Below are 14,579 nucleotides of genomic sequence, written 5' to 3' on the forward strand. Positions count from 1 at the left end.
GCCTACTGCTGTCTCACCGGTAGGCCGTGCACCAGACGGCACACCACCAGATGTCCCGACACCCGAACTCCCTCCTCCAGATGTCCCTCCGCGAGCCGCCCCTCCTCCAGGAGTCCCTCCGCGACCTGCACCTCATCCAGCTGTGCCACCACGACCTGCACCTCATCCAGCTGTGCCACCACGACCTGCACCTCCTCCAGCTGTGCCACCGCGACCTGCACCTCCTCCAGCTAGGCCGCCGCCCGCACCAATGCCTCCACCTACGAAGCCATGTAAGTCATAGTTAGCACTTCAAACGGTTTGCAGGCTGCGAGATGCTCCGATATACGCCTATCGCTATGACACTATTAGGCGACACTGTGCTCATGCTATTCAATAGCACTGTCTCCCTTGCCAGCATAAGATTACTATCTGGTAAGTGTTGATATGTATATCTATACAAATATAGCATGCTCGCAAAATAACTGCACATTCATAAAATAAACAAAAATATTGTTACGCCCTATTCCCTCGCACTGAAGCACGCATCCTGCATAGCATGAAAGAATGCGCCAGAAAGACGGTGAAGACGACGATCCGAGTAGCGCTCGTGTTGTTGTTCTTCCATCTAGCCGGCAGCCATCGCTCTCTCTCTCTCTCTCTCTCTCTCTCTCTCTCTCTCTCTATATATATATATATATATATATATATATATATATATATATATATATATATATATATATATATATATATATTGTAAATGCAATTTCCTTCCCCTTTTGGCTACTCTCATCGTCGTGGCATTTTGGTGGGAGGTGCGGGGTACCCACAGGGTGCACCGGAGCTCGGCAGCGGCCGACGCTTGGCTTTCTACACGATGGTCGAATAGGGGTCGACGCTCACCGAGGCGACTGGAACGACAACGGTCGTCCTGGCTCAGCTAAAAGACCCAGGCACATTCTGCGGGAATGACAATGTCGAGATCGAGGAGTGGCTACACCTGTACGAGCGTGCAAGTAAGAACAATCACTGGGATGAGACGATCATGTTGGCAAACATATTGTTTTGCCTCAAAGGAACAGCGAACATGTGGTTTGAAATTAGCGAAGACGAAATTGGGAGCTGGGATGCATGCAAGGAAAAGATGCGCTCCCTGTTCGGCAAGTCTGCAGGTAGAAAGGCAGCAGCAAAGACGGAGCTGGCATCTCGTGCGCAGAAAGCGACAGGTCGTACCTGACTTATATACAGGACGTGCTTGCCCTGTGCCGCAAAGCCAACGACGGCATGACGGTGCCCGAGAAAGTGGGCCACGTGTTAAAGGGCCTAGCAGATGATGCCTTCAATCTGCTAATCTGCGAAGACAGCGACACCGTCGACCACATCATCCAAGAGTGCAAGCGCTTTGAGGCCGCCAAAAGTCGACGCATTGCCCATCATTTCACTCGACTTCCGAACACGGCAGCAACATGGTCGTGCTAAGACGAGCCTGAGCCGTCGGCGCCTCTCACCTTAGAACACGAGCAGGAGATCGTCCGACATGAAATTAACGCTGTGTCTCCTGCTTCTACATGCGGCCGTACCTGTGATCATAGCTCCCAGATGGCACTAGTCCAAGCTGTCGTACATCAGCAGCTCTCTAATGCTGGCCTGGACTCTATGTGCACCGCAGCTCGTTATCAGCCGATCTACCGCCGTCCTTCACTTTTGCACGCCCAAGGTCAAAGGCCACCGTTCCCTACTCACAATCCCGCCGAACGTAGGACTGCTGATGACCGTCCCATTTACTTCAACTGCCATCGTATTGGACACCTGGCCCGCCATTGTAACAGCCGATGGTATTGGTATCAGGCGCCATATGGATACAACCATCGCCCCGACATGGATCATGGCCGATTTCAGCCCTACAGCGAGCATCCTCAAACTACCGGCGACGGCGCTCCCTTCATGCCGTATCGTCCTTCACCATCCCCACGTGGTCAACAATCCCGTTCGCCATTGTCTCGTGGCCAGTCATCTCGCTCGCCCCAATTCATCTCCACCCTACTTTGCCGATTAACCGACTGCCTCCGGAAAACTAGACGATGCAGCTCCCAGAGGTGATGCTGCATCGACATCGACGACTCGCCCGCCAAATTCTCTGACCACACTGCAGACCAGAAGGAACCTGATAGACGTTAAAGTGGATGACGCACATGTTCTTGCTCTAGTGGATACTGGGGCTCAGATATCAGTAATGAATTCGGAACTTCGTCGCCGCCTTAGGAAGGTTCTAACACCACCCACAGTACCGTTCATCCGTGTCGCCGATGGCAGAATGTTTCCCGTGCTAGGGATGTGCTCCACTCCAAGAAGTGTTGCTGACCGATCCACAGGCGTACTATTTGCCGTGCCCGAAAAATGCTCCCATGAACTCATCCTCGATATGGATTTTCTGTCTGCCCGTTCTGCCCTTATTCACTGTGGAATCGCCTTGCTTCCGCTAGAGCTACCAGGCTACCATGGCGCTCCTACTGCACGCCAGCCGCGCTTGTGCTCAGTGGATTACGTTCGTCTACCTCGTCAAGCCGGTTATACATGTGAACTTGATGTCTTTTTCTACCATTGCCGATGGCGATTACATCTTCAACCCGATCGTTTCCATCTTATTCGCCAAAAACGTCACTCTTCTTCACACCCCTATTAGAATTACGGATAATCGAACGTCTCTACCCATATTGAACTTTAGCTGGGGCACACAACTTATCCCAGGAGGCATGACTCTAGGCCACATCTCTTCTATCGATGAGTGTGCCGTTTCTTCATTCGTCAGCGACGCTTCTTTGCCCTCTGACGCTTTCCCTTGCTCCCATAATCTCGTCTCCCATAATCTCGCCTTTCCGTAATCTCCTCCCATAATCTCGACTTTGGTAGGGCTAAATTGAATCAGCATGTATTCCCACGAGATTTGGAGGAAGTCAACTTGGTTGATACGGCACATTTAGGCTAAGGAAATAGCGGAAACAAAACATGGACCGAGGAAGGACAATACAGATAACGCATAATTAAACAATTTATTTATTCGAAACAGGACGCATGTGCGCCTACAAAGACGACGCTCAAATGGCGTGCTACATGCCGTGCGCCTATTCAGTTTCTGTTACTGTAATCATTTCTTTGGGTTAGCGCATGTGCAGTGTTCATCCTCAGCTTTTGTTTTATCTACACGCTGCTTCTTTGCATCGTGTTGTCCCCTTATTCTTTCTGCAAGCTTGCACGCTATACCTTAGTTACTACTACGACAGGAATTTTTGTTGTCCGATCGCCAATGAAGCAGAGAGAGGATCCAAAGTCATACGCGTCGGCCACGGAAGTCCTTCGTAGGCTCAGCGACGAAGCTGGCCCTGGTTGCTGCGTTAAAAGTAATTTACCTTTAGCAATTAGGCATTTTAAAGTTACAGTGGCGCGTTTGCCCCATGACGTCTATTATTAAACAACATAACCTAGCACGGAGATTTTCGAACACGTGCTTCCAGGGTTGAAGACATCCGGGACCCTTTTGACAGGGAATGGCTGTTCCTCGATGATGCGGCTTTGAGCGGCTACCAGACTAACCACGCGTGAGCCGGGCCCTTAAACAGTCCCGACGCGTCGAAGCGATCGGCTGATCTAGAAGAACCTCCAGGTCAAGGTTCAGCAGCTCCATTGTCGCCGACTTTCGAAAGCAGCAGGGCGAGGCTTCGGCTTAACTGTCCTATCGAGAACGGTCTTCAAAGCCGTTCGACAGCCTGCTGCACCAGATCGAAATCGCCAGTGAACTAGTCCTGGATGGTTTCCCTCAGTCGGCCGGTGCGGCGCATGCACTGCCGTGGTTCGGGACACTTGCACCTGGCCTGCACGCTGCCGGCGTCACGGACACGTCGCCGCCGACTGCTCACGTCCCTACGCCGCAGTGACGAGACAGGCGGAGAGCGCGAGGATTCAACCGCTGCAGCCACGCCCGGCCAAAAAGCTCGTGATCTGACCCACGGCCTCAGAGATCGGGCGACACGAGCTGCAAAGACAGCGCTCGCCGCCCGGAGGCCACGTTTCACGCTGTCAACAGTAACATGCCGTGTTTGCGCTATAGTAGCTTACAATTCGCGCGATGACAACGCAGGTGCACTTTCAGTGCGCAACCAGATAAAATGGCACAACGTCTTAACTGCAGAAAAGTGCTCCGCGCGCTTTCGGCTCATTGAACGGACACTGATATCTAAAAAAGGAAAAATGTTTTTTTTTTTTCTCGGATTCAACACGGTAAAATTAGCCTTGCCGACAGGGCTGCTGGCGTTAACAATCTTTCAACGGGAGCGACCTCTCCAATTGGGGAATTAAGATGAAACACGTTCGAGAATTTCTTTTTGCGGCCCCCCAACCTTTCTCGTAACTCCCCCTTTGCAGTCTCGGTCAACGAGCTCGTGTGCACGGTCGGGGCCTACGCGATCTTCCCCAGCATGATCCCGACGGACGGCCTCTGCACCTACATCTACTACAGGGACGTCGCAATTGCTCGCGGCACTCTGCACGGCGTCCTGGTCCCTGAAAGCTGGGCGACGTTCCAGAATGAGATGCAGAGCCGCAGTCGACCTTTGGGCGGCATCGGCTTCGATATCCGGTTGGTGATTCATTAAAGCAAACCAACATTCTTGACGCGATACATTCTGGCCAAACATAACAGAGCAACTGTTAGAGGCCAGCTCCAGCAGAATTTATGCCCCGTAAGAAGCCTATAGTTTGACGTAATGCAGGCATACAGAAACCTTTCGGGAATACGCCGAAATTGAGATACGAGCGGATGCGTTGCGAAATGCTCGCGAAAGAAGTTTTTTGATACCCTAAATATGGCGGTGAAACGCCCCCACAGGGGCATGCCCGCTGCGCGCTAAAAGATACGGGAGGCGACAGGCTGGGGTCTTCCGTCCGCCACACGTCCACCAACCAACATGTGCACACGCACTCAGCTTAGGAGCTATTTAAAGGCTGCTAATGGGAAAGTTAAGCAGTTATCAGCCTTGCAGCTTTGGAACGATTGCTTCAGTATGCCACACAAGTGTACTTATTCTATTATTAGCAATGCAGCCAAAGTGAAATGTCGCATTAGTTTGCCTTTAGGGACTGCAAATTTTTTTTTACGGCCGCGTTAAGGCAAACGCCTGCCACCAAACAAACTTAAGCTAGGCCGCCTGGAATGCTCTAAGGTTATTGACTAGGGTCTGTCAATTTCACAAAGTCAATAAAATATTTGGCTGCGCTGACTGACCGATGAGGTTTAACTCCCAGCATTCTCGAATGCTGCAAGTAAAGTTCAAAGGAGAGCAATAAAGAAGTCACCATAAAATTAATAGAATGTTAAGCAGTATTGAAAAAAAACGAGTAGCGCATTGACTGAGGGAGGCCATAGTGGATGGCTTTGTAGTTGCAACGGCATAGCCCAAATAGGGCTGCAATGAAGTAAAACGATTGGAATCGGTATTTATGAAAAATTCGCCACTGGCCTTCCGGGGATAGATTCAGGCGTGCGCCCCGCCCATTTTGGCGGAGTCTTGCTGTTTCCAATTTATGTTAACTACCTTCCTAACGGCCTTAACTCATCGACAAAGTTGTTCGCCGACGACTGCGTCAGCTTTCGCCCGATAACCAACAAAAACAATTTTTATATGTTGTTCAATCTGACCTTGACACAATGTATGAGTAGTGTAACAAACGACAAATTACTCTCAACGCAACTAAATGCAAAATTACCATTTCTCGCCTCTGCATTCCTTCCAGTTCTTTTGACTATGTTACTAATGGAACTAAATTAGATCGCAGTACAAATAACTAGTAATATTTGGTGGTGCCATCACATAAACTACACTACAACAAAGCTAATCGTTCACTGAAATGCCCTCGTAGAAATTTTAACCAAGCCCATTCAAACTTTGATCCAGTATTATATAAGACAATAATTCGACCTGAACAAGAATATGCAGCGCTGATAGGGGATCCTCATCAACACACTCTAGTTGACTCATTAATCTATCCAAAACTGAGCGGCAATATTTATGTTATCAGATTATAACCGATCTTCAAACGTCACCTCAATGAAATATCATTTTAATTGGCCTTGACCTATGCCTTGACCTGATAATACGACGAAAAGCATTTCCTCTTTTTCATAAGATCTGTTTCACAATGCAATTCCTCAGGCTGAATTCGTCTCAGCACCATCCTACTTTTCATCGCGCACGGACCACCCTAACAATGTAGCCCCTTCTTTCCGTCGCACTAACTTTTCCTTACATTCCTTCTCACCAAAGACCATCAAAGACTGCAATCACCTTCTCGCCCGAGTTGCTGCTACAGAGGATAGCAACTCTTTCAAGACTGCCATCATGCTTCTCTTTTCTAATTAGATGCAATTAACATTTTTTCACCATTTGAGTAGTATGTGCAGATGTAATTAGATGTTTTTATTTTTCTTAGTTGATCTTGTTTTCATTATTTTACTATTTCACTATTTGTCCCACTATGGCGTCTATGTAATACGTATATTATGATGTATATAGACATTTATATTAGGATGTCATTTTTTTCTCGTTTGTTTGTTATGCTATTTCACTGCAATGTAACCCACCCCCTCTACAGTGCCTTGTGGCCTTGAGAGTATTCAAATAAATAAATTTTGACCTACTTCAGAGGGCCCACAGCGAATTTGAAATAAAATTAGATATATATGGTATTACGTTATCCCGGCCCAGCTTGTAAAACAAATGGGCGCGCCATGCTTGGGAAGCGCGCAGGATCGCAATGTTTGACCGTAAGACGTACAACCACACGCTGTAACAGCAATTAGGCACGTAAGCTTTCTAACTTGAGTGAACGTAGCTTGTGCATATGACTACGTCGTTAATGTAGCCTAACGCCAATACACTCTCTGCAACACGAACAAGGCATTTCATGTACCCTGTTGTCGCCGCTTCCCAGATGCAGCCTATACCCCTTTTTTTTTCCTTTTTTCTCTTTTGTCTCGGAGTCGTGGTCTCTAGAATTTCGCTCGTGTCTGTACATTAGTAGGCATTGTGAAATAGTGCCTGTCACTTTCGACGAAAATGTGTCGCGCAAGAAATCGGGTTGAAGTGCCACATGTTGGTGAATTTCTTGCACGTGGGATGTCAGTGAACGAACACCTCTGTACAGATCGTAGTGACAAGGGTACGACCTTCGATCTCGTTCGCTCCTTCCAAGGTACTCAAGCGCCGCCGACTTCAACGGAACGATAGAGGAGAAGCTAACGGAACTTGTACCGAAAAACATCAAGCACTATGGTGTTCTGAACGTGCTGCAGAGCGCAAAGAAGATCAGGGCGCTGTACGACAAAGCAAAAAAACTTCTTGAAGTAAGTACATCACTCCTCCTGGTCCGCGCCCCTTGCGCCATTAAACATGAATCAATCAATCAATCAATCAATCAATCAATCAATCAATCAATCAATCTTGGTCCGCGTGTGAAATATCGCACTAATGCCGCTTGTCAGTGTGGTTTATTCTGGAAGAGCTTAAGGCAGACACTATTTGCACGATACGAAGTGTTTACACGGCGTTTTTACATACAAAGGCCACTTCTCGAACAAAATCAAAGGAACATGAAACAGACATCGCATACCATGTACACCTGTACATTATGGCCGCGCAAGAATACTGTCTTAATGAGTCACGTACCATACTACGTCGCAGTACCATCTACGGCCACTGCTGGATTCTTACGCACCTTTGATAGATGTATGGACATTATTCTCACAAGCAGTAATAAAAACAATTGCAATGCCTTATTTGGAACACCCCACACCCACAATTATCAAATATAAATACAACGCTGTTCATTGTTCATTCTCAAGAGCGGTTCGTTCTGGACAACATTTATTCCGCGCGTCTGCAGTGGAACAGGTGTCACTGCCGCCACTGTCAAAGGCTCCGTTATCACTAGAGCCCCGAACATATAATCTTCCTTGCCACTTCTGGAATGTGGGATACCGAATTTCTAAACGTCTTGAAGACCAAGGCAGCCTCACAAACTGAAGGAGCGAGCTCAAAGCTGCCACAGCTCCCTTAGCTGCAGCGACGTCTGCATTGGATTGGATTATAGAAATTTGAATCACTTTGACGATAACTTGTTGCTGTTGTTATGTAGGTTTCGTATTCGAACACAGCACACATGTGGTTAAATTTGTGTACTTTTGTTGAAGAAACGTGCGCGCTATAGAATCGAGTAAACGTGGTATGTGCCCCGCATATGTGCACTTTACGTGCCGCTAACGCTCATATACGTGCCCACCGGGGGTCGAACACGCATATCCACATGACCGCCATCTGTCCCAATGCGGTAATCCACATCATCGTTACGTCTCCAGTTGGTGGCCATGTAGGAAACTACGCGGCGTCTCAAGACTGAACTCTTCGAGTTTGGTCGAAAAGAAGGAAAACAAATCGAGGGCGCCAAAGATCAAGACCAGGGACAGTTGTGCGATACAGCAAAACGCGATTATGAAAAAATCATACATTTGTACTCTACACACTGCCTAGTTATGGAACAGCGTTCAAAAATTTCGGTAGAAATTATACGCGAAGTGAGGCATGCTCTTTTGGTTGTAGGCTGAAAACACAGTAAAGGGTGGGGAAGAAGGGCGAGGAACTAAGGCATGGGGACAGATAGGGAGAGATAGAGAGAGATAAAGCGTGAAGCAGGAGTGGCGACAGCTTATAGGGCAGAATTGATTTCACACCTTTTGAGCTGCGTAGTACTCTCGCAGTGCAACATTGCAACATTGGTTATTGGTAGTTTCCTCTGCCATTGTATCGTTGACATCGACAGCAATGGACTACGCAACTACACGAAGTACCGGTCGTAATTTTATAGCCCGTATAAATTGAATCGAACACTCGCTTAATAATTAAATTGACAGGCGTGGTTCCACGCACTTACTAGCAAACACGAACACGTTTAACTTGACGACTACGATCACTCACTGCCACAGCGCTGGCTTGAAGTAGAGGCCGACAGCGGTGAGCGAACGCTTCGGGCTGCCTCTGGATTCGGCTCGTCTCCAAAACTTGATATTACGTGGCCTCCAAGACAACGTGCGCAAAACACAGCGTGCTTGAAGCCACCAGCCATCTCGGCTCGCCCTCAACTTTCCACCCGCCGCAGACTACCTCCGAGATGTAACACACGCGAGCCGCGTAATGTGCTGAGTAGCGCAGACACCCATGCGCGGCCACTGCCGGTATGGAGGAGAGGTGCGCCGTCCTCACCTGGTGCGCGCATGATGACGAGACCTACAGTATCGGACGACTGCCTGTATAGTTGGGCAATGGAATAACACCAAGCGAGACTCACGCCATCCTCCCCAGATAAATTACGCGGCATCCCGCGTCACACCATGGCACGATGCAGTCGACGATCAACGCTGACATATGCGAGGCCAAGTGTCAATGCAGGAAACTGGGACGCGCTGAGCTAGGCTGTAGCTTTTCTTGAATATATTTTCTGTAGATTCTCTGCATGCATTCCGTTTTGGCAGCACTTCTAAAAGTGTGAAGGGCTTTCCTTATCCGAGATGTACTAAAAGAAAGCGGCCGTGGCTGTCATTCACTTGCCGCGGCGGCATCCAGTAAATCAATTCGCTAAGTGCTAGGAGAGAAGGCAACTAGCTTCCGTTCCAGGCAAGCCAGCGTTATCGGCGTAACTGAGGAAAGGGCGTTTTGATGATTTAGCGGTACGTGTGGCAAGAGCGGACAATTCTGCTGCATTGTGCATCACAGAAGCGAAAAGAAAAAAAAATACGGTACGGCATCGGCTCGGTACTCCTGGCCCGGTTTAGGGGACCGTGACTTCTCCCCATATCGCAATGTGGTTCGTGCCGAAATGACCCAATGCCCGACATCCACAGCAGCGGACCTCCGCAGTAGACACACACTGCTTAAAGAAGAACAGGAAGTACCGCATCTAGCACAATGTAGACCGCGGACGCTGCAACTACAGACGGGTGCAGAAGATACAATTATCTAGCACAGCTCTGAAAGCACAGTCGGCCACGAGAAACAATACAGGCTTGTCTATAGAGCCAGCAGCTTTTGTTTAAACTGAGAGCGCGCAAAGGGGAATCTGGATCGAAGTCGGGCCTTGAACATTTCGTTGTCACATTACCGCCCAACATTCCAAAGATTACAAATGGCGAGGAGTATACGAAGAGCCAAGAGAAATGAACGGCGCACAGTCCAACTATCCCGGAAACGCAGCATATCCAACGAGCCGGAATCCAAATGTAGGAAACTGTTGTGTCAGTGCATAAATAATCGAAACACCAGAGCACACGCGCACAAGCGTAGGCGCACACGAATTATCGAAGCCTTTTGTTAAGCGGAGTTGCTGACTACTAGCGAGTCCGACAGACGCGCTCAACTCGACAGGGTTTCAGAGGCGGCATGCGGATATGTACGTAGCGCAATTGGAATCCATTCTAACCGCAAGGAGCGTTTTCTTCCTCATTACCACGCAGTCGTGTATGCGCGAAGGAGAGTTTTCTGATTCTTTTTTTACAGCGAAGCTGCATATGGCTATACTCCGTTCCATATACATAGCACGTAAACGCTGTGGAAACTACGCAGGAAGTTCGATCAAGTTTTCACTCCGTGTGTTCAGCCCACGCTTCGCTGCGCGCCGAAAGCGTTCGCTCGCGCGAGCATGCGCACGAGGCTCCTCGCGACGGGTTGCAAATAGGAAACCCGAAACGAACAACAAAAACAAAAATGATCCAAAACACTGCATCAGCAGTCGTATACCACAGTGTGCTTGATTCTACGGATTAAAAGTTCTTTCATTCGATACTGAGCCTATATGAAGAAGAGTAGCGCACAATCCCGGTCAAAAAACATCGAATTATATCCAAGCGCGAACGAAGCCACAGGAAGAAGTATCTCTAGCCTCCACAGCGTTGACCGTTATGTATGCAACGGCGTATAGGTTCCGGAAAAAAATTGCGTTCCTCTATAGAGTTGCTTTCTCCCCATACGTGGGTTGATCCCGAGGCCAATGTAGAAGACAGTGAAATAACGGGCCGAGCGGCGGCAGAGGTGAAGCAGGCATTAAGCACTCCGCCAGCTTACAAAAATAACTTTAATATGTTGGGTCCAAATAGAACCCGTATCAGATATTATGCTGATAACAACGGTTACTACGCTTTGACTCGCGTCGGCCATACATGCCTACGTTTGCACCACCCTCTCTTTGACGGCGTTCCAAGCGTTTGCGCATCTCTTTCCTTCCGCTCTCCCGTGGTGGCGGTCCTGTAGGCGTGCTGGCGGCCAAGACCGCGAGGCGGAAAGAAATGCGAACCGTCAATGCGGCCCCAGTCCCGCAAATTTTACCGTAGCAACGCCAAGGTTTCAGAGGGAGCTTGTGGGGAACCAATTTTGTGTGGCCTGCGCTGTGTGTCACCGCTTGTGGTTTTCGAGTGACCTGAAAACCATTACTGCACTGCGAGACGTCGACCGACGCATGATCGCCGTGACTACGGTGAAGCAGTGTGTGCCCTCGTATTGCGGTGAGGTGCGCGTCTGTTCTACGTGCCAGAATTCGTTAGTAAAAGGCTCCGTGCCGCGTTTAGCAAAAATACATGGGCATGTACAACCCCCGGAGCCCCATCATCTTCCGAGGCACAACATCGTGGAGGAGCGACCAGTCGCATCTCGCCTTCCATATATGTTCATACGGGGTTTCACGCACGGCAATGGACAGTTCACCATTGAGAAGCCCACATACACAGCTTCACCGGCCATCCACCTTCACAAAGTGAACTGGCACTGAATTATTTTATATCCTCACACAACCTGCGCCGTGGATGTCCGGAGGCGAGCGCCATCTGGTGGTGTTGCACGGAACCCAGCGGAGTGCTTGGCACGCGTACTGTGCTGTGATTCGTTGGCCTATTCGGCAAGCGAGCAGTCAGGTAGCAGTCACGGTCACAACACACCGGCGAGGTACAAAAAGGAAAACTTTGCTTTTAAAGGACGGGAGCGGAATCAAACGAGAGAGAAAACACCCATCGTACATTATCACTTCAAGATGCAATGCGTGTGCGCAGCTCGAAGGGACGGTAAATGCGCATTCGACGCAGCAACCAGTTCACGGACTTGTTAGTCGAAGGTCAAGCCCACTTATGACGACAGAATAATCGCATATATATGGAATGCGCTTTTACAGGTTAGAAAAGAAAACAAGAAAGATAATTTCGGTCTACAGGAGTCGAAAACCTAGGTTAACACTCTGTGAGACTGGTATCTCGCATGAGGTGAAGCGGCCAAAACAAAGGGGGACGCAGAGCGTGGAGAGATCCTCTTAACTAGATTTTTTTTATTCCGCTAAGAGTCATGACTTTCATTGCGGCCAGCCTTCTCCTCGTCAACGCGTCTTGTGTCCAAATCCACTTCTTTATTAGGATCATTTAATTGTACATGACGTTCTTTGCACTCTATTGTGTGCTTGGCCTGCTTTCCGACAAGTGTCACGCTGGCTTTATGAAATAGAAGAATTCTGAACACACACAAATCCATATTCATCATAGTATATTCATGGCTCACAACATTTTGTGAAGGTGAACTATAAACTAAAGAAGCAAGAAAGCAGGAACAAATGCCATGCAGATAAAAACAATCAACGAACGATCATCACTACTCGTCTTTTTATTGTTTGCCAGTCATCTCTACCTAGTATTTTCAAGGGTGCATGCGCTGATGTCGTCTTATTGTGCTTTCTAACGCATATCTTTCCAGAAACTAAAAAACTTTCAAGGCAGCGACGCCAGCAGAAAAACGTTAATAGCTCTCGGAATAACCAGTTATCAAGAGCCAAGCGCGTATGAGCTCCTGCAGACCATTTTTACCGACGCTGTCAAGTAAGTATATAATGGTTAAGGACGCCATTTTTTTTTCATTTCTCCCTATTAGAGCACCCTCGAAGGTGTTCAAATGTCCATTGTGTTCTATTTTTCAATGTCGGCTTCTCTAGCGAAATTTCTAAGAAATAGAATTCTACAGAACCAAACCATGCAGCCTATCGTCTTGTATTTGCAGCATAAATGGCTTTCGCGTGAACTCGCCCAGTCTCACACTTTAACATTGTTACACAGTAAGACCCGTATATTGTACCGCAAATACTCTGCGAGACAGCAAGCACCGAATCTCTAGTGTTGCATGTTACGTTGTTACGAATAAAATAAAATAAAATCGCAGTTTCGCCTGAAAGTATAGACAGCTATACGAAGTAAGGATAGTAGGTCTATCGGCTGTACAAACTTGTAAGCAACTGCATGCTAACTAAATTAAGAAGCATGGTGTCACGAGCGCACAGGCAAACATCAACACATTTCACTCGATGACCGCGCACACTTGCTATCACAGAGCTGGAGTGAGAAAGCGCGGCAGGGGCGGCGAGAGAATTCATCTTCCTGCTGCCTCGTCAACGCGAACTAAGTGGCGATAGCACAGCGCACACGAAGCTATCAGCAATCGGCATATTCTGTCTGCATCGCAGATCAATTTGTGACAGGGTTCACGCGAGGTGTCACTGCACCCTACGCGATCACGAGCATTAAGCAAGCCGAACCTGCCTTCCACTTGGGAATTTCGGCTTCGTCAAGCAAGTACTTCCAAAGGGGCTTTCCGTAGCCCACCTTTGTCCACTGCAAGACTTTCAGCTAGGAGGTTTTCCAATGGATGCTACATGGCCTCCGATGAGCACGCGGATCATGATCATTATCATGATTCGCAGCATGATCGCTGATACAGAGTTATAGCTCAGCCAACCAGCGGGGCAGCGGGCACAGCGGCCCAGCATAGACTCCACTGCGAATGCGCGGTACCACATGCACAGTGGTGTCTACGCTGTCCCGCTGAGCCCGCTGAGCCCACTGGCTCTCTGAGCTATAACTCTCTAATGACGTTCCGCTTGAACACACTGTCATCGTCAGATGTATTCTAGAATCGTATCGAGATATTCTCCACTTCAGTAATTGGCCTTTGGGCGAGGCATTCGTTGTCCCGCATCGCATACACAGCCATGCAGGCTCTGTTCACCGATCGTCTCTGTCGAGTGTCTGCGTCTGAGCGAAGCGTCATTCAGCAGGGAGAAAACAGCAACGAAGATGCTTGTGAAGAACATTATCCAGCCATCCTCCAGTCCCTGGGCACCTCCTGTTGTTTTAATAAGAAAGAAGGGTGGATCACGGCGCCTTTGTGTGGACTATCAGTATCTCAATAACACTACTAAGAAAGACGCGTACCCCTTACCGCGGATTGATGATGCCCTTGACTGTCTCTATGGTGTCGCTTACTTCTCTACTATAGACCTTTGATCCGGATATTGGCAGATTGCTGTGGACTCCAGCGACCGGGAGAAAACGGATTTTGTAGCTCTTGATAGGCTTTACTGTCGGACTGCGCAATGCCCCAGCCACATTCGAGAGAAAATGATGGGCTCTCTGCTTCATGGGTTGAAGTAGCATACATACGTATGTCATTTCCTCAACGTAATTGCGTTTTCACTCA

The 14,579-nt window shown here is 48.5% G+C and overlaps 1 protein-coding gene, 1 long non-coding RNA gene and 1 other non-coding gene across 5 annotated transcripts in view; 1 reads left to right on the forward strand and 2 right to left on the reverse strand.

Moving 5' to 3' along the window:
* Positions 1–14,579, reverse strand: part of LOC135921392 (uncharacterized) — a 74,947-nt gene that overhangs the window by 37,299 nt on the left and 23,069 nt on the right. The window lies entirely within an intron of this gene.
* LOC135921391 (uncharacterized) overlaps positions 1–14,579 on the forward strand; it is a 50,379-nt gene that overhangs the window by 18,818 nt on the left and 16,982 nt on the right. For all 3 annotated transcript variants that reach the window (XM_070525977.1, XM_070525979.1, XM_070525978.1), the window contains exons 8-11: positions 24–272; positions 4,399–4,612; positions 7,225–7,375; positions 12,807–12,928. In XM_070525977.1, coding sequence (XP_070382078.1) covers positions 24–272; positions 4,399–4,612; positions 7,225–7,375; positions 12,807–12,928 — 736 coding nt within the window. The remainder of the gene's footprint in view (positions 1–23; positions 273–4,398; positions 4,613–7,224; positions 7,376–12,806; positions 12,929–14,579) is intronic.
* On the reverse strand, positions 11,049–11,234 carry LOC135921408 (U2 spliceosomal RNA). Its single transcript, XR_010570537.1, has one exon. It is a non-coding gene; the product is annotated as a U2 spliceosomal RNA (small nuclear RNA).

This window comes from Dermacentor albipictus, chromosome 9 (genome assembly GCF_038994185.2).
Source record: "Dermacentor albipictus isolate Rhodes 1998 colony chromosome 9, USDA_Dalb.pri_finalv2, whole genome shotgun sequence".
In the NCBI taxonomy this organism is placed as follows: domain Eukaryota; kingdom Metazoa; phylum Arthropoda; class Arachnida; order Ixodida; family Ixodidae; genus Dermacentor; species Dermacentor albipictus.